The sequence below is a fragment of the Aedes aegypti genome, chromosome 3 (assembly GCF_002204515.2).
Source record: "Aedes aegypti strain LVP_AGWG chromosome 3, AaegL5.0 Primary Assembly, whole genome shotgun sequence".
In the NCBI taxonomy this organism is placed as follows: Eukaryota; Metazoa; Arthropoda; class Insecta; order Diptera; family Culicidae; genus Aedes; species Aedes aegypti.
In genome coordinates, this window is record NC_035109.1 from 138,103,128 (window position 1) to 138,122,408 (window position 19,281).

The following is a 19,281-nucleotide window of genomic DNA, read 5'->3' on the forward strand; positions in this document are numbered from 1 at the left end:
TGAGAATTCCGCAATTTCCACACTAATACACGATATTAGGAATTATACAATTTAAAATTTTATGGAAAGATTCTACACCAAAAATCATGCTAGAATTAAGCAAATTCATGTCATCTTTACAGTTAGCTAATTACTTTATAATCATAATTATTATGATGATTATTTTTCTGTGTAGATGTTAACTAAATAAAAGAGAATTTTTTTTTCTGTTCGGAACATAAACCACTGGGACCAAGATTTGATCTATTGTAGTATATCCCGCGTCCTTTGTTTAGTGCATGTCGTGTTACCTTATCACTATTGAGAAGTGATAAAGTATTCGGTTTTCTTACAGTTGTAATTCTTTACTTGATCACAGGAAAGGATTCTAATTGAAAGGTTCCGCTATTTATACCCTCTGAAGAATGTGGTGGGTACACTCCACAGGTGCGCCCCTTTATCAGTTAAAATCAGATCCCTTGATAAAGCCAAGAAATTGCACCGATACTGTCCATGCATCAGAATCCTAGTCCTTACTTCTTCAAACTAGAGAACTGAATAAATAAAAGATTAGAAAACAAATTGTTGTATTCGACTCATTTTTTTCCTTGTCTCAAAATCATTCTCGGCAACCGGGTAAACCGAGACTTGTCACTTTCAACAAGGTTTACAATTGTAATAAGGACTAAAAAATGTTCCTTTGATTACTATAATATCCTGTTCTCTTCGTTTGAAGCAGTCAGGACTAGGGTTCACTGGTAGATCTTTACCCCATAACGCACCACGAAAAGGTGATCTACCCGCGTTATGGGTCAAATAAAAGAGAATTAATAAAAGACGTTTTTCCTACAGTGATAACATGATTTTGAATGGTTCATACTAATGCACATTAAGAAGAATTTAATCCATTATTATTGAAAGCTGCGTTTCGTTCGTTAGCCGAAATAATGAAATAATAATAAATAGGACTGCTGTACAAATGATATTGACTTAACAGCGGCTTTTTAATCATCTCTCTTTGTCAACAAAACAATCTATTTTAGACCTGAAAGTACCTGAAAACACGATTTTCCAACAGGGTTAGCTTTATTACGCCCCTATTTGCAATTTTCACCAAAATGTCAACAAAGCTGACCTGGGAGGGTCATGTTGATTACCTCTGAAAATTTCAACCGAACATTTTTTGTTGGCTTCTATGTGTCGAAATATGGAAAAAATCAAAGCCAGTGCACTATGGGCCAGAAGCAGCTTTACGCGGAAAGATGCATTTTGTGCTTTAGAATGAATTAGTAGACGAAAACAATGTTCTACAATGTTGTTTGTATTACTAAAACCCTTTGTTTGGTGTTATTGAAAATTAGGTTTGTTTACATTACCATAGAAATGATGTAACTATCATTCTTTTTATAGAAATTATAGTTTACATTCATCAGCAAATCTGTAGATTATTCAAATTCAATCAACTTTTCCAAAACAAGTTTTTTATAGCTCCTAAATTGACGGATTTAAAGCTATTTTCCTATAGTGACATAGGGTAGTTCAACGAAAACTGGTTTATACCATTATTTTTGCAAAATAGCAACTTACTCAATTGATTATAATATTTATGTGAAATCGTAAACCACCCTAGATTTAGGTAACACTATGTAAAAAACTATATTTTTGGAAACAATATGTTTAAAATTTCGTTTTCCTGTCCTAAATGTAAAATAATAAAGAAATACATAAAATAAAAATCTTATTTATTCCATATTCTTTTTTATTCCTTATTTCTCGTCGAGGTAGTCTATAAACGACTTTCAGAACATGAGAAAACTAAAATCTTCATGTCGATCTCCGTTTTAGTTCCAAAGTTATTGAAGATTTTTTGTACTTAATGTTATCTGGGACTTTTTGAGGCTAACCATGTTCAAAATGCATAAATTGATTTCGTGGTCATTATTATGGTAATAGAAGTTCTAATAAATCAATCGTTCGATTTTGGCACATTTCGAATTGCACAACATTTTTTTTTTTCATGATGCTGAAATCGAACGAGCACTGTGTGTATAAATCAATTGGCAAAAATAATAACCCTTGACTAATTGAACAACCATGCCGAAAACTGTAGAGGAGGTCTGGCTCTTGACATAATTGCAAAACGAAAGCTTCATGCTTACTACCGCCACCTGATGGAAAAATTAGAATAAACTCGTTTGAATAATGATAACCCTTGATTCAATAAATGACTTTGTCGAAGACGCCAAACCTAGAATATCTTGGCTAAAGTAATGATAGCCCTTGAGCTACTGAACAACTTTGTTGGAAACACCATGTTCACTAGCGACGCCTGGTGGAAACATCTCGAAACTCTTGGCTATGATAACCAATGATAGCTATTGAGCTACTGAATAGCTTTGCCGAATTTGCTCTCATTTTTCTAGAGATGTGATTCAATGCGTCTTCTGCGCTCCGTCACATGCGTTGTAATTGAAGTGATGACAAAATTTGTCAACGAGAATCAAGATTGGAACTGCCGGATAGAGCGTCTTTGACCGTATCATGTAGACCATCTAGACAGTTGCACAATGAGGTGAAAACAGTTGCAGATACTATACAGTTGTTTAACAACTTGGAAATGAGTTCGTAGGAAGTTATCAAGCAGGTTTTATCGACGGCCGCTCGACAGCGGACCAGATCTTTTCCATGCGGCAAATCCTCCAGAAATGGCGTGAGGCTAAGGTCCCTAGCACTACCTGTTCAGCGAACTCAAAGCAGGATACGATAGTATTGACCGTGTGGGACTATGGAAGATCATGTACGAGAACAGCTTTCCCGGGATGCTCACAAGATTGATTAGAGCAACGATGGACGGTGTGCAAAACTACGTGAAGATCTCGAGCGAACACTCCAGTTCGTTTGAGTGTCTGCTCATGGGTTAATGAAAATGGTTACCAAACTATGCTACAATATTCTAAAATTAAACGCACATAGGTTATATAGGGTCAGTGTACCAGTTATGGACATAGGAGTTCCCTATTTGGCCATACGTGATTACTTGAATATCTTCAAATTCGAAATCGGTAAATGTTTTGTGTGTTGTAGTAGTAAGATTTTAGACATATCTTGATGTTAAAACATTCAAAAAGATTAAAAATGTGAAGGTTACCGAAATTTCACATATGACCAAATAGGGAATCACTATGGCCATAACTGGTACACCTTCCCTATAATGTTTTTATAGTGTGTGGATTAGACAGATGCAAATTTTGAAGTTTTTGCCTGCCGAACAGTTGATGAAGCATGCTAGGGGAAGACGGGGTAAGAGCGCCCACCGGGGTAAGACGGACCAAGCACTTTCTATAAACAAAAGATTTTTAACATTCCGAACCATTTAGGATGATATTAACATTAAATTTTTCATAACAAATATCAAAAACAAAATTTCTGCTCGTCGAAAATGAATTTGATCTAAATTAACAGATGCTCACTTAAGCATTTCGGAAGGGAATTTTTGTAAAATCATAACAAATTACCCGTCCATGCATCAACAGAATTATGAAATATGCTTCAGTGAAGTGAAATATGAATTGTAAATATGTGGCTTTCAAATGACTCAATAGTTGTGAAAATTGCGCAAGCGGGGTAAAACCGACCACTGTTGATGGAGTAAGACCGCCACCCCTAATTTATACCAAATAAAATGTCTAAACCATTTGAAAAGTTGTTGTAGGATCTGGAGTTTGTAGATGGAAAGGAATATAGTCGATTTGCAAGAATAGCATTATTTGAGCGTGCTCTAAGAAGGTTAATATAAATACGATATTACCTATAGGTATATAGGCATATATGATTGTCTCAGCGTGCATGAGTGACAATTCGAAACCATGCAGGTGAAGCAGGCTTGTAAAACTTGAGGTAAATTCATTTGAGTGAATATTGTTGTGGAGTGAAGATGTGCTGTAAGTAGCAGCGGGAGTATAATTCGGCTGATGGCGGGATCAGCCGAATGCAATTCCGCGTTGTGGATACTACAGTTGTAACTACGTTTACATTACTGTTCAAGTAAAATAAAATCAATATTGTTATAAATACAAGCCAAATCTACAAACACTAAAAAAATCGTCGTATCCTGTGAAATAAATCACCGAATTTGAACTGTAAACAATAAAAATACAGATTTTTCTGTGAAATCTTCTATTTTACCGACAAAATCCGTGAAATCAACTATTTTACCGGAGAAAATCGGTGAAATCTACTGTTTTACCGGAAAAAAAAATCCGTGAAACAAACAATTTTTCTGTAACCCTGTGAAATACTAACGAACAGTTCGGTAAAAGCATTATTTTCACCGTACTTCTGTGAAATAGTGTGACAGCCGCTTTGGCAGGCATGAGCTTCCCTTTGTTTCAGTTTTTGCACACCACAAACAAGTAGTGGAAGCTGGCTTAGTGGTAGCAAGCCTGCTCCCTGATCGATAGGACGGGAGTTTGATTCCCGGTCGACCCATTTTCTTGTTTTCTTTATGATTTTGTTCGACGATTTTACAGATTGTTCGGTGATTTTTAACCGAACCTTCAGCTGTTGAGATTACGGTGAAATTTCACCGTAATCCGTAATTTTTTTTGAGTGTGCATTTTTTTCCAAAATATGGGTGTCTCAAGGTGAAAATAAGTATATATCTAAGTTTTGTTTGTATTATTTAACCCTAAAAATGTTTCAATATTCCCGTTAATCAATGTAGAATTCATAAAATATTATACTTTTCAGAATCATAGGGAACTGATACATCTTTTTCGCAATGTTGTGTACGAAAATCGTGACGGTCGCTTTTACCACGTGGGTGGGCGGTTTTACCCCGTCGCTAAAAATAATCGTGATAAGACATCACTTTTTCAAGCGTCAAGAAATAAAAATTTTTTACAAATACAACACCTGTGATATTTTTTGAGCTTCACAAAACGACACGCTGCTTCGAAAATAAAATATTAATTCTTGATTTTTACATATGAATTAAATTGCTTAGGCGGGCGGTCTTACCCCGTCTTCCCCTACATGCAAACCAACTTTATGATGATGAATAACAATTTATCCTGACGTCCAATCAAAAAGTGGTCCTCGGCAAAGTTGTAGCTGCGAGGATTACACATTAAAAAAATGTATTCACCTTTCCATAAAATATTATGACGAAGAGATAGAGGGCTGAACACAAAAGATTGGTGTTTTCCATAGTTATCTTCATATAAACTTCAAATGGCGTGTGCACAGTCAAATTTCTTCCGAATCACTTCAAACTTTGGGAGGTTGCTATTTACCATAATTAGAATATTTTAAGCATACACACTTAAAAAAATACGGATTACGGTGAAATTTCACCGTAATCTCAACAGCTGAAGGTTCGGTGAAAAATCACCGAACAATCTGTAAAATCGTTGAACAAAATCATAAAGAAAAACAAGAAAATGGTTTGACCGGGCATCGAACTCCTGACCTACCGATCAGGAAGCAGGCTTGCTACCTCTAAGCTAGCTTTTACTGCTTGTGAGTGGTGTGCAAAAACTGAAACAAAAGGAAGCTCATGCCTGCCAGAGCGGCTGTCACACGATTTCACAGAAGTTCGGTAAAAATAATGCTTTTACCGAACTGTTCGTTAGTATTTCACAGGGTTGCAGTAAAATGGTATGTTCCATGGATTTTTTCCGGTAAAATAGTAGATTTCACCGATTTCCTCCGGTAAAATAGTTGATTTCACGGATTGTGTCGACAAAATAGTAGATTTCACAGGAAAATCTGTATTTTTACGGTTCAAATTCTCTGATTTATTTCACAGGATACTGCGATTTATTTTAAGTGTGTAGGGGAGCTAAAATTTCAAAATTTGTATCACTCTAGTGTGGATCGTAAAAATTATAGCTAAACCGTCTTATAAATGCTAGCATCTTGTTAGCCTTGTTGACAATTGTATCATAGTGATCTATAAAAGTAACTTTGGAATCTAAAATCACTCCTAAATCTCTAATTCTTACGCATTTTTCTACTAGTTGATTCCCTAGATAAACTGTTGTGTTAGGTATACTACGCTTTCTACTAAAGGATATAGAATTACATTTTTTCACGTTCAATTGGAGAAGGCTTTTATAGCACCATTTGTAAAACATACACACTTAAAAAAAATACGGATTACGGTGAAATTTCACCGTAATCTCAACAGCTGAAGGTTCGGTGAAAAATCACCGAACAATCTGTAAAATCGTTGAACAAAATCATAAAGAAAAACAAGAAAATGGGTCGACCGGGAATCGAACTCCCGATCTACCGATCAGAAAGTAGGCTTGCTACCACCAAGCTAGCTTTCACTGCTTGTAAGTGGTGTGCAAAAACTGAAACAAAAGGAAGCTCATGCCTGCCAAAGCGGCTGTCACACGATTTCACAGAAGTTCCGTGAAAATAATGCTTTTACCGAACTGTTCGTTAGTATTTCACAGGGTTACAGTAAAATTGTTTGTTTCACGGATTTTTTCCGGTAAAATAGTAGATTTCACCGATTTTCTCCGGTAAAATAGTTGATTTCACGGATTTTGTCGGTAAAATAGAAGATTTCACAGAAAAATATGTATTTTGATTGTTTACAGTTCAAATTCGGTGATTTATTTCACAGGATACTGCGATTTATTTTAAGTGTGTAGGGGAGCTAAAATTTCAAAATGTGCATCACTCTAGTGTGGATCGTGAAAGTTATAGCTAAACCGTTTTATAAATGCTAGCATCTTGTTTGCCTTGTTGACAATTGTATCATAGTGATCTATAAAATAACTTTGGAATCTAAAATCACTCCTAAATCTCTTATTCTTACGCATTTTTCTACTAGTTGATTCTCTAGATAGACTGTTGTGCTAGGTATACAACGTTTTCTACTAAAGGATATAGAATTACATTTTTTCACGTTTAATTGGAGAAGGCTTTTATAGCACCGTTTGTAAAACATACACACTTAAAAAAATGCGGATTACGGTGAAATTTCACCGTAATTTCAACAGCGAACAATCTGTAAAATCGTTGAACAAAATCATAAAGAAAAACAAGAAAATGGTTCGATCGGGAATCGAACTCCCGACCTACCGATCAGGAAGCAGGCTTGCTACCACTAAGCTAGCTTTCACTGCTTGTAAGTGGTGTGCAAAAACTGAAACAAAAGGAAGCTCATGCCTGCCAGAGCGGCTGTCACACGATTTCACAGAAGTTCCGTGAAAATAATGCTTTTACCGAACTGTTCGTAAGTATTTCACAGGGTTACAGTAAAATTGTTTGTTTCACGGATTTTTTTTGGTAAAATAGTAGATTTCACCGATTTTCTCCGGTAAAATAGTTGATTTCACGGATTTTGTCGGTAAAATAGTAGATTTCACAGGAAAATCTGTATTGTTATTGTTTACAGTTCAAATTCGGTGAGTTATTTCACAGGATACTGAGATTTTTTAAGTGTGTACACTCTACCTATTTAAGAAGGTCCGGTTGAAATCCTATTTTTTCTGCTTTTCAAAAGCAACATTGTCAATGCGTCAATGCGATTGAAAGCTTTACTAAAATCTGTATAGAGAGGATCTTAGGAATACAAGAGATAATGGCTATCCCACGATAATTACGTATGTCAGATTTTTTGCCACTTATAAAGATCGGCACTAGAAAAGAGCTTTTTCATGTTTCAGGGAAACTACCTGATTGCAGTGATATATTGTAGAGCCAAAATAGCGGAGATGCAAGTTCGTCAAAAACTCGTGAAACCCGAATGTTGTTGTTTACATTAGAAAGGATAACTATAATTTTACCAGACTAACAAGAAATTATTGCCGTTTGTGAGTAATTTGTACAAATACGAGACAATGAGTCAAAAAGGTGAGCCAACTCATCCATGAGTTCTTGACTGCTGAGTTGCGTGACTGACAACTCATGCATGAAGAATCTCAAGCGTGAGATATGAGAAATTGAGTTTTTCACAACACTGGGTATAATTACCTTACCAAACCAAATTCAGGAAAATCAAGAACAGCTATCAGGTAATGCCACAACCCAGAAATTGTAATAATTAACGCTAAGTAGCCCGTTACTGGTTTTGGCAGCCATGTTGAATTTGCAACTCGCAATTTCAAAGTGATATAACTCAGTCAACATGAGTAATATTGATTCAGAAAAGTATCACTACTTGTGCTTACATGCAGAAAGTATGCTGATACTTTTTTAGCTATATCAGTGCAAAGCCAAGTGATTTTCTTTAATTCGCAATCTTGAAACGAATAAGCCACAATCATCGATGCCCAGTACAAATTTTAATGACGGCCTACTTCGCCTTAAAAGCGAGTCATAGCTCCTTTAACCCGTAAAGTGGTACACTGAACCAAGAAATATCATAGAAAGTATTAAAAACCTCACATACCCTTGCAATAATTGAAATCCGATTCATGTTATGTGCTTCCATTGATATTCATTCAAAGAACACATAAAACACATTATGAAATTTCATACCATTCATCTATCAACACTGTGGATTGTATATGAACAAAAGTCATGTATGTTATCCGATGAATGCTATGTGATTTGCCGATGTGAAAATCTAGTCTCATTTTCGTACTCTCATGATGGCGGTTTGGCTCTCAATATTTAATTGTTGTGGTTTAAAGAATGTTTTAATTTAAACTGGACATGAACTGGAATTATGAAATAGTTAGCGAATGTATGAAATTAGGGTAAGTTAAATATTTATTAATTGAATGTAAATACATGTTAATTAATTTAGACTTGTATTTACAGGAGACATCACTTTCATTGGAAGTTGGCTGGCTATCCAACGTGTTTAATGCATCACTTACTCACAGATTATGATGATAATATTGAAACATTATATTTTCGAATGAAACCTAGGACAAGCTCAATTGATTGTAACTAATCCTTTAGGTCAACGCAGATAATATATCATATAAACTTTTCTTCAATTATAATTATATTGTTTTCTTAATTCTATTGAAAAAACTGAAATGAAATCATCGCAAGCTTATTAAACTATAATGTAAAAATCACTGACAATACTAATACTTGTCATCGGAATTCAACATAACATTGATTGACAACATCCATTGGTTTTCATTTTCAGTTTGCATGAAGGGTATGTGTTTTATCAGATGAATCTGATTAAAATGAAATCTTGCAAGTTTATGTGATGAATTGATGAGCGTTATGTGAAAAGCTACATGGAAAAAAAACTATATGTGTTTTCAGATAGATCTGAAATGAATAATCGGTTCAGTGAGGACGGACCTTAGTTCACAAAAATGCTTCGATCTCAGTCAATAGTAATTCGAATCCAATTCTTTAAAATTTTATGGAAAGGGGATAAGTGTACCTACATTTTGGGGGATGACCCATCCCTAAATACCCCTCCCCGCTTTTCTTTGACTCAAAAAAAAACTTGGCTTCTTAGTTTCTTGTTTTCCTATAGCAATTTTGCTAAGCATCATTAAACAAAAACGCCAATCAGATTTTCATTCACCACACTGCACTGGTCAAAATGATGAACTTAGTCCAGGCATTTTGTACCATTATGATCGTCCGGGAAAAGGACATCGGTGAATCTGGATTTAGGGTAAACAGGTATAAAACTTCTCCCCACTGATCAACTACACTCCGAATTACGGTAATGCTGAAAAATAAACTTCCTAGAATTTGACGTGCATAAGTTCTTCATGAATTCTTAGATTCTAAATCAATTAAGCATACCAAGAAAAAACTAAGTGATTTAACTGTTAAATACTGCGGAGGGACTCTTGAGGTATTTTCTTCCAGTGGACCATTGAAAATTGAGACTGCTGATGGTGTGCAGCGATTTAAGACAAAACATTTGAACCGCAAAAATACCATAAGGTACCCCGTGGCAAGTGGAACATAAAAAACGATAGTTCAAACAGATTGTTCAATATAATTGAAAATTGTCAATATTTCGCAAATACAACAACACGGTCACATTTTGGCAACACATTTTCTGGTGTGTGCATGATTCTGATCGAAAAATTTCGAAATTTTAAAAACCTTAAATGAAAGATGGACAATGACCCATAAGACGCAGTTACCTCGTTGAACGGGGCAAGTGGGACACATCCAGTTTCATGCGTCAAACCACATCGTCAAGTCAACCATTGTAATAATAGGATTGATAAATCATAGATTTTCAATTTTGAATACAAATTTGTTGTACATAAGGGATCAACCATAAAATACGTAACGTTTTAGAAATAAAACGTATATGTAAGGTTATGCCACATCGCATTTAATTTTAACTGAAAATTCCTCACAAAAAGCGTAAAGAGGTATACTGCCCATAAAGGCATAACTGTCCCATATGGAATTAGTAGGCATTGAGAAAATGGCACTCAAAGTTTGACAATTTTCTTCCAATACAAATATTCATAATTTTCTAGTACGTTTCTACATACCATATTCATTGAACAGCGAGCGATTGCAGATAACTCATAGAGTAAAGTGGGGCAAAAGTTCGAGTGGGGCAAGAGTTTTTTTTAAAGATTTCTAGCTCAATTCAAAACAAAACTTATAAATGTCATGGTGGCTCGAATGCTATTCAAGTAAGATACTTTCACTGAAAATATCATAAAAATCGATTGAGATTTGGAAGAGTTATGGCTATTTGTGGTTTTTTGACGTGAATATTGTAATTTTTGGTCAAACTTTCGTTGCATGGAACCAATTAAAGATAAAATCTTTTTAATGTTTTATGTGAGGGCGTTTCTAGGCCTATCATAAGGATGCTTTGAGGTGTATTCGTTTTTGCATAAATGCTTGGAAACAATTACTAGCCCATAGTGGGGCAAAAGTTGTAATCAGCGGGGCAAAAGTTCGACCCATGTACAAACTCACGGAAAAAATTACAAATTACGTAAAATCCACATATTATATTCAAATTTAGCAAAATTTGTTTTATCGTGCGAAAAATGTTACCAAAATTTTACATTTCCACTTAGTTTTGCGAAAAACTGCTGTTTTTGTGTTTGAGTGTATTACAATTAACCCTCTTTTGGGCAATTTTTTTATGAAAATTTAGTGTGTTTTTTTTTTGGAAAACTAAAGTTTATGGCTGGTGTAAAGTATGCCTGTCATAAAAGTATCGATATTTTGTATTTTAGCCAGCGAACTTTTGCCCCACACTAAATTCGAACTCCTGCCGCACCGGTGGGGCAAAAGTTCGTTTAAGACAATCAATTTTGAAATTGTTTTAACACAAAATGAGTAAATATTTTGACCCAAGTTTGTTCAGCAAAATCATAGCCAATATGTTGAAGGTTCAGTGTAGGGTATTAGTTTTGTTTCAACTGCTATTGTTTTCCTGTAAACTTTTATTATACCACTAAGGTCGAACTTTTGCCCCACCTTACTCTATTGCTTCTATTGATCAGCGAAAAATATAAACTTGAACGTAATTCCCATCTTGCAGTAGTTTTTGGGTTGATAGTTCATATAGCGACAGTTATGACATTATTTTTCAATATGGGACTGCATCAACTACATGTTTTTCCACAACATTTTCAAACGACGTGTGTTAATTTTTATATGCATAGTAAAATATACATTAAAACATTGATATTGCGACGTAAGAAGGTGTTGGCCCGAAAATCAATATGGGACAGTTATGCTTTTATGGGCAGTATAGAACATGTTCAAAATATATCATTTATAAGTTATCAATCGAAATGCAGCACGTAAACTTTCAAAAATTGACGAATTTTTAAATATTTTATTATCATTCGTTATTACTGTTATGCATGCCGGAAAACCGGGATGGAACTGTTTTCTGCATCTACTGTACTGCCGTGAATCGCAAGTCAGTCCCATCTGTAAAAAGTAGGCATTGAGAAAATGGGCTGTGAAGTTTTCAAACTCGTTTTCCATACGAATATTCAAAAAAAATCCAGAGGATTGGAACATGGTCCAATATTAATGAAACTTTCACAACTTGCTTTTCACTACGATATCTTTCCGAGAAAAATATAAAGATAATAAAAACAAGTTACATTTTTGTGTTCCACGGTGCGAAAATCTGTAGTGGGACTGATATGTGGTTACTTTTCATTATGGGACAATTTGACTTGCTGTTTTTTCATAATTTTTCCGAACAAACCATATTATTTATTTAGTGCAGCTGAAAGTGCATTGGAAGAGATGTTGAAAACTGAACTCAACTCAATTTTGACGAAAATGCAGATGGGACTGACTTGCGATTCACGGCAGTGTATTTGGTAGAAATCAGAGCTGGGAATGGTAATAGTAGTAGGCTTGAGTTTTAGCGAAAATCACGTGGCTCTTCTAAAACAGTAGTTCAAAATCGTGAATCTCATCAAGTAGCCTATGTTGGGTACATGAATTTTCTAAATCAGTAGTGTCAATGAAGGCTGTAAATGCGGGAAATGCAGCGGGAAATAGAACATTTTTCTAAAGTAGATTTTGGTTGCCCTTAGCAACAGGTGTTTTGCTATTTTCAAGCATTTTGCCTACAGCGGCGATACGCGTGCGTTTCACTGGCTCCGCTGACTGTAATTTGCTACGCTTGCCTACGGTAGTGTGAATTTCAGAACTTTTCCCAGCTCTGGTAGAAATATCAAATAAAGTACAATAAAAATAGTATTGTAATCGTTCTCATAATGTATTTCAAATTTTATCTCTGTCATCGTTCATTTTTAAATTCATATTTCAAAAATAAAAATAAAAAAAAAATATTTAGAAAAATTAGTCATTTTTTCTCCCTATTCAATAATTACGTACTTTCTAGAATAATACCCCTTTGATTTTTTTGATAAAAATCATTCGTTGGAATGTTTTAGTGCTACTTTCTAGGAAAATGTTTGAAACGTGTGGGAAAAGTTTTGATTCTGGTGCTTGTTTCGTTAGGTCCCACTTACCCCGGGTATACAGATATTTTGGGGTAAGTTAGACTACAGAAATTTTCATATGAAATGAAAACAAAATATCTGTTTATCGTAAGCAGCTTGTAACAATACTTAAAGTTGTAGCTTACCGATGGTTTTTTGCGAGCCAATGCAGAACGTGAAACGTGTCACAATTTATCATGCAAGTTGAAAATAGCGCTGAGCTGACAACTGTTACATGGAGCACGTGGTATCAAAAATAACAATAATTTTTGTTCTAAATATTTTCCTTATCAGATTCAATGAACTTTCTAGAATAATACCCCCTTGAAAAACTTTTCCTAAACGAGCTATGACAGAATGTCCCACTTACCCCGGATTCTCATCTAGGTTCCTTATCTAGAAATTTATGTAAACTGCAGAATTTGTAAATAAAAACGTGAATATTGTGAGTATTACGATTGACATTGCTGTCAGAAACCCACAAATTATGCTACTGATTGAGCTTAGGAGATATATAGGCGCCATATTCAACGGTCAGAGCTTCAAATAATGAGCGTGAAAAAATTTCGTTATATATAGAGGCCTAGATTTGTCGTCCACTATTTTATTAAATCAAATACAGCACAAACACACCAGCGAAATGTTTAAATTCAAACAAAATACATATAAACATCCCCTTGAAGTGCCCGCGAGGCGCGCAGGCATTTCTGTTCTTTCACTTTCGTTGCCGACCGCACGGGAACGAATAGTTTTAACCGGACAATCACTAATACAAAACTTTTTTTCTTACTTCTTCCCTCCACCCCTGGCTCTGACCTTCCCCACCTCCCACTGCTTTCAGACATACCCTATCCCAGCAAAAGTCTTACGACGAGCCGCCGCACGATACCAACCACAACAACATCGTGCTGACCAACAAAAACTTCTACCCTTCGCCCTCCCCCAAACATCATCAGCAGCAACAACAGCAACCCCAAATTCAGCAGAAGGGTGGCGTCGGTGGGCCAATGACACGCTCCCAAAGCAAGGCATCCCCAATCCTGCAGCGCAAACATCAGCCACCACAGCAGTCGCCGGTTCTAGTTCACCGGAAATCGATTACGAGGGCGGGTAGCAGCGTGGAGAGCGGATGCGGAAGCGGGGAGTTCAACACGCTGGCTTCAACCGGCTCGGAGTCCAATCTGGCCGTTTTGAAGCGCCAGCCGTCCTCGCCAGGTGGTATTAGTCGTAGCCAAAAGTGTAGTAGTGTCAATGGTATTAATAGCAATGGTAACAATAATAACAACTATATTGTTGGTCATCCTGTCGGTATCAGCGTTGGGGTCAGTGGGTTGGGTGGCGCAGGTGTCCCGGGCGTGGGTGGTGGTGGGGGAGACTATTCGATGAGAAAATCGACCCTTCTGCGGCGGATGTGGAGTAAAGAAATGAGACGGTACGACCGGTCTGGCAGTTGGTCACCACCGCTAAGACGGACACCACGTCGAATCTACAGCATTGAAAATATCCTTCCACCGGAGGGTGGACTCAGCGGTGGTGGTAGTGTTAGTAGCGACGGAAGTTGTGTCACAACCACGGCAACCTCGTGTAAGGAATGTGCGAAGCTGGAAAGTCAGTACAATATTAACGCTAGAGGTGGCAAGTTGTCTGCTAATGAGTCGCCGAAAAGGTTGAGACTCACGGGTTCATTGAATAATATTAACCTTCAGAAGGGCGACAGCGTAGAAGCTTTGAGTCGAACCAGCACACCTAACAATCGAAACCAGATATCCAGTGAGGGCCTGGTGGATGACAGTGCGAGTGTGATAAGCAAAAGTTCGAAACCGGAAGTTTCCAGTACGACTGGAACCATAAATACCCCTTTGATACAGCGCAAGAAAGAGGTCGTCCATGACCGATCCAAGCGGAACTTCATCTTCATGAGCGCCAACGAAACAGTAGAGCTTGACGAGGCAGATCTTACCAGCAGTACTTCCTCCATAGCGTCCCAAACATTTGTCCGACCAGCCGGGAGAGCTGGCAACACTGGCACTATCCTTGAAGCGAGCGAAGAGGGTACGCTAATCGATAACGACGAACACGAACGCGAACGTGACGACGGTGATGACGGTCGTAGTACGATTCTGAACGCGCACGATAACGAAAGTGATATCAGTGAATTCCTCAAAGAGGAAGCTCGTGCATCGAAAGATGATTATCAAGATTATCGGGAAGCTGCTGCTGAGCGCAATTGTGATACTGATGCTGATGTTCATTCTCGAAAACGTGCTGAGATTATTGGTCACGGTGCAGCACCAAGAAGCACTGCTGTGAAGGTCAGAGAGATAGGCGAAGGACAATTCCCACTGAAGAAGCAAATCGCGCGAAAGGGTAGCAATGCAAGCAGTAGTGCAGTTAGTGTTTCCGCTGATAGTACCGACAGTGAAAGTGTTTTCGTAGACGGTCAGGATAATTTCGCGAGTGATGAAAAGAACTTGACGAAAGAGGAAATTTTGAAGAACGAAGAACGGTTGGATGAATACATATCAAATTTGCTGGTCGACAATTTGAATAATTTGCTGGATACGAAAGAACTCATTACCAATGGTTTTGCAAACTCTGACCAAAAGAATAATAACCAAAGTATAGAAGAAATCAAAGCGAAAGATCAAACGGATAGTGACACGCTAGGTGCCGAGGTGATGAAGCACAAAGGGACTGAAAAGTACATAGGAGGGGGCGGTGGAGTGGTGTGCAATTCCCCTCCGGATTCGAGTAGCAAACTCAAACAGCATCAGAACACCACGGACAAGGATAGCGAAAAAGAAAATGAAGACTCAATGAATAACAATCGCTCTGATGAAGGCGCTAAAATTTCAATCAATTACGTACGTAAGAAGAAAGGTCTCGGCGAGAAGCAGTCAAACTCCAACGGCTTCTACCTCGCATCGAGAAATGGCTCGCGAGATTCAGATGGACTTCCGTCGGAAATCGACCTGAATGGGAAGTACTACTTTCCATCCTACGGTATCGAGGCAGATCCCTCTGATCACACCGATATTGCATCGGAGCCCGAAGTTCAAATAATCAGTAAGATTGGATTGGGGTCTGTCTATCGAGAGAACGCCAACGGGAGATGTACAATAGTTCCTCGCATATCTGCGCTCCCACGAACGGAATCAATGGAAGTGCAACCCTCATCAAACTCCGCTGAAGAATTTGACGATCTACCGGAAAATAATGGGTCCGATTCGGATACGCCAAGCCTTGTAGACAGCCTGGACGAAGTAGAAATAACTCCGCGGAGAAAACCCGAACGAAGGAAGTCTCGTGCAACGCCATCTCCTGCTCCTGTATCGACAACTCCAGCCGCTCCCACCGCTGAATCGACTACCAAATCCGAGTCAACCAGTTCGGACAAATCACCGCGACACGAAAAAGGCGAAGCGTTTTTCGTACCCATACAGGATACAACTGTGATAATCGACGAGCACATTGTAGTTGCCGATACGATGCCCTTGAGGCTCAAGGAGCGATTGAACAATCGTCAACGATTGATGATCTGGAGGAAAGAACAGGAAAATCTCAAGAAGCATCGTAAGGCGATGCGATTGATCGAGCAGCGCAAGTTCTATGGAGAACCAGCTATTCAAGTGATCAGTACCATCGATCGAGCAATCAGTCGGAAAGAGTACATTCCCCCGGCAGAGAAGAAGCGAGTTTTCGGACAAGCCCCGACGTTTACTCCCAAAACACCAAAAGCGAAGAAAAAAAGTAACGCTATGCGCACGGAACTCGGCATGCTCGAGTCGTACAAAATCGATGCCCGAGGGAATATGCAGATTCAGAATGCTGCAGCGGCTAGCACATCAACCGGAAGTGCTAGCAGTTCGAAGAAGGTTTCCAAGAGCCCGTGGGGCCAAGCGGCTGAGCGTAGACAAAAATCCAGCAGCGACGCACAATCTGCACCGGTATCTTCCAAGTCTTCATTCCAACCGACGACGGCTACGACAACTACGTCGTCAAAAACACCCAAGAAGACACCAATTGATGTCAGAAGAAAACACGTATTGAAGGACGTCCAGCAAATGACTCTGTACCCTCACGCTGATCTCACTCCTGATATCGAAGGAGGTCCAAGGCGCGTATACCAGAAAACAGAGATTCAGGAAGGTGATAAGCACATAGAGATCTTGGAAATTGTGGAATGTGCCGACAGTGCTCCTCGCAGAGTACCTCGGGTTAGAAGTGCCGGTAGTCGATCAGGACATAACAAATCTCGCATTCCTGTTCCTATCTACAGATGGGGGCGATACAGAAGAAGTGCCTACTCTAGAGAAAATAGCCCCCTGTCTACCTCTGGAAGTAATCCTAAAGTAGATCGCATGATCGCTGATCTGCTGATCGAAGCCTTGGCTAATCCAGATGACGTCGGAGTCAAGCTCATTAAATCTCCAGAAGATCTGAAAGACAAATCCAAACGATCACCATCGAATCGTAAGAATATCGCCTCAAACAGCTCGACTCCCCGACGATCGGCCAACAGTGGCAAATATACGCAGCGTTTCGAAGTAATTCCGGAAGAAAGGAGCAGTGTTTCGATCTCGTCATCAAACGAAGAACTTTCCTCGGCTCGAAAGAAGCACGCTTCTCCACGTCGCGTCAGCTTCGATGAACACCACAAAATCCTCAACGTTGACGAATTCGAACCGAAAACCTCTAAGTTATCGACGAAGCCTGCCGCGTCACCAAAGCAATCTCCGAAGCCATCGCCCAAAAAGAGCGCAACAGCTCCAACTGCCACACCGTCACCAAAAACATCTGCCCTGAAAAAGGGCTCAACCACCTCGAATGCCCCAACCACCACCAGCCGGGGCAAGGCAGCCATCCAAAGCGATGTGGTCGAAGAAAAAGGCTGGATAGGGTTCAGCACCCAGCACGAGGACGAAGCCACCCCAGTCAACGGCGCAGATGATGAAGGTATTTATCGTCTCTCTGCAGACATTTCCACTTCATTCTTCGTTGTAGTATTTCGTTTCTGTGTTGACCCAAGAGCGCGACTTAATCGTATGATTGTGTAAATTAACCACCGAATTGCGTATTCAGAAGCATAAATTAAAATCCTAATCTATTTCAAAAATTAAGTGCTACTTTCGCTTTCCCTTTAACCTTCTAGCATTCCACGCTCGCCCCATCGCTCCTCGGTATAGAAACCGAAAGCTTAGAGTTGACACCTTGCACGAAAGCTTTGAACGTGCTCGTGTTGCTTACACCTTTTTGACACCGTGTATTTTATATAGGTATTTCGCACGAGAATGAAAAATAGAACCGTACCTAAGGCACACGAAATCAGTTCTCATTAGGATGATTACATTTATTATATTATTATTTGCTTATTTGCATGATTATCAACTTTGGTAGACGATATTTTGGTGACTTTTCTCGTCCTCATTCGTATTTCTTATTATTTTATTCGCAATAACTACCCAAGTAGCAAAGATAATTTTATGCTATTCTTGAAGTATTCTCTTACACCAATTCTATAAAACTAGAAATAAAACCAGTAATTCTACAAACCTACGCTAACCCAATGATAAACCTCTCATAAGTCTAAAGTGGCCCACACTAGAGACGGTGTTGGAGAGCAACTGTCAAGTATCTCTTAAAACTTGTAATCATCACTTATGACAATCTTCAACACATCAATAAACCTTCCACAAGTAGTTCTCAGGACAAGTTAAACTCACAATATGTTTATCATGTTGGTTTGGCTTACGAATTTATTAATACTTCTTGATAAAATTATCAATCAATAATAAAACACAATCCAAATTAAAACATTTGTGATGATAACTTTCCGCTTTTTTTATACCTACCTGTGTTTCGGTTGTCACGCTTATTACATCGTGAATATCATGCATGAAACACCCGAAACGCACAATGCGCCTCGACAATATTGCATTTTCAGAAAAACAATTTCATCAATTTGGTGCCCGAAAATGTTGAACAATCCAGCATACATGGATTCTCCCATCATGGCTCCCTTGCCAAAGCATAGATAATTACGATCATGGCGGTAGTTTTACTCAACACCATCATAGAACTATGATAAATTTTGCTGAACTCGGGCAGGCGCAACAAATATCACTTGAGAGTTCTTAGGCTTAAGGCGATCTTGATGAAGACAAACTAATCTTCTTGAAGAATGTGATAAGATTCGTTCGTTTTATTCAAGAGGAGCACATTTTGACGTTTGTTTATTTACACTTTTCGTTTTTGGAGAAAAGCGTTCATGCTAGATTTTGTTACGGTATGAAATTTAAAGCTACAAAACGACTAAAGGTAAGTATTACCAGCTGTGGATAACTTCTTAATAAGGCCCAGATGTTGAACAGGGAAAGCAAACATTTAACCACATCCA

At 38.2% G+C, this 19,281-nt stretch overlaps 1 protein-coding gene across 12 annotated transcripts in view; it reads left to right on the forward strand.

The window, feature by feature from the left end:
- The window catches only part of LOC5567272, a 286,367-nt gene that overhangs the window by 215,556 nt on the left and 51,530 nt on the right, over positions 1 to 19,281 (forward strand). For all 12 annotated transcript variants that reach the window (XM_021850247.1, XM_021850248.1, XM_021850252.1 and 9 more), the window contains one exon: positions 13,726 to 17,840. In XM_021850247.1, the coding sequence (XP_021705939.1) occupies positions 13,726 to 17,840 (4,115 nt within the window). The remainder of the gene's footprint in view (positions 1 to 13,725; positions 17,841 to 19,281) is intronic.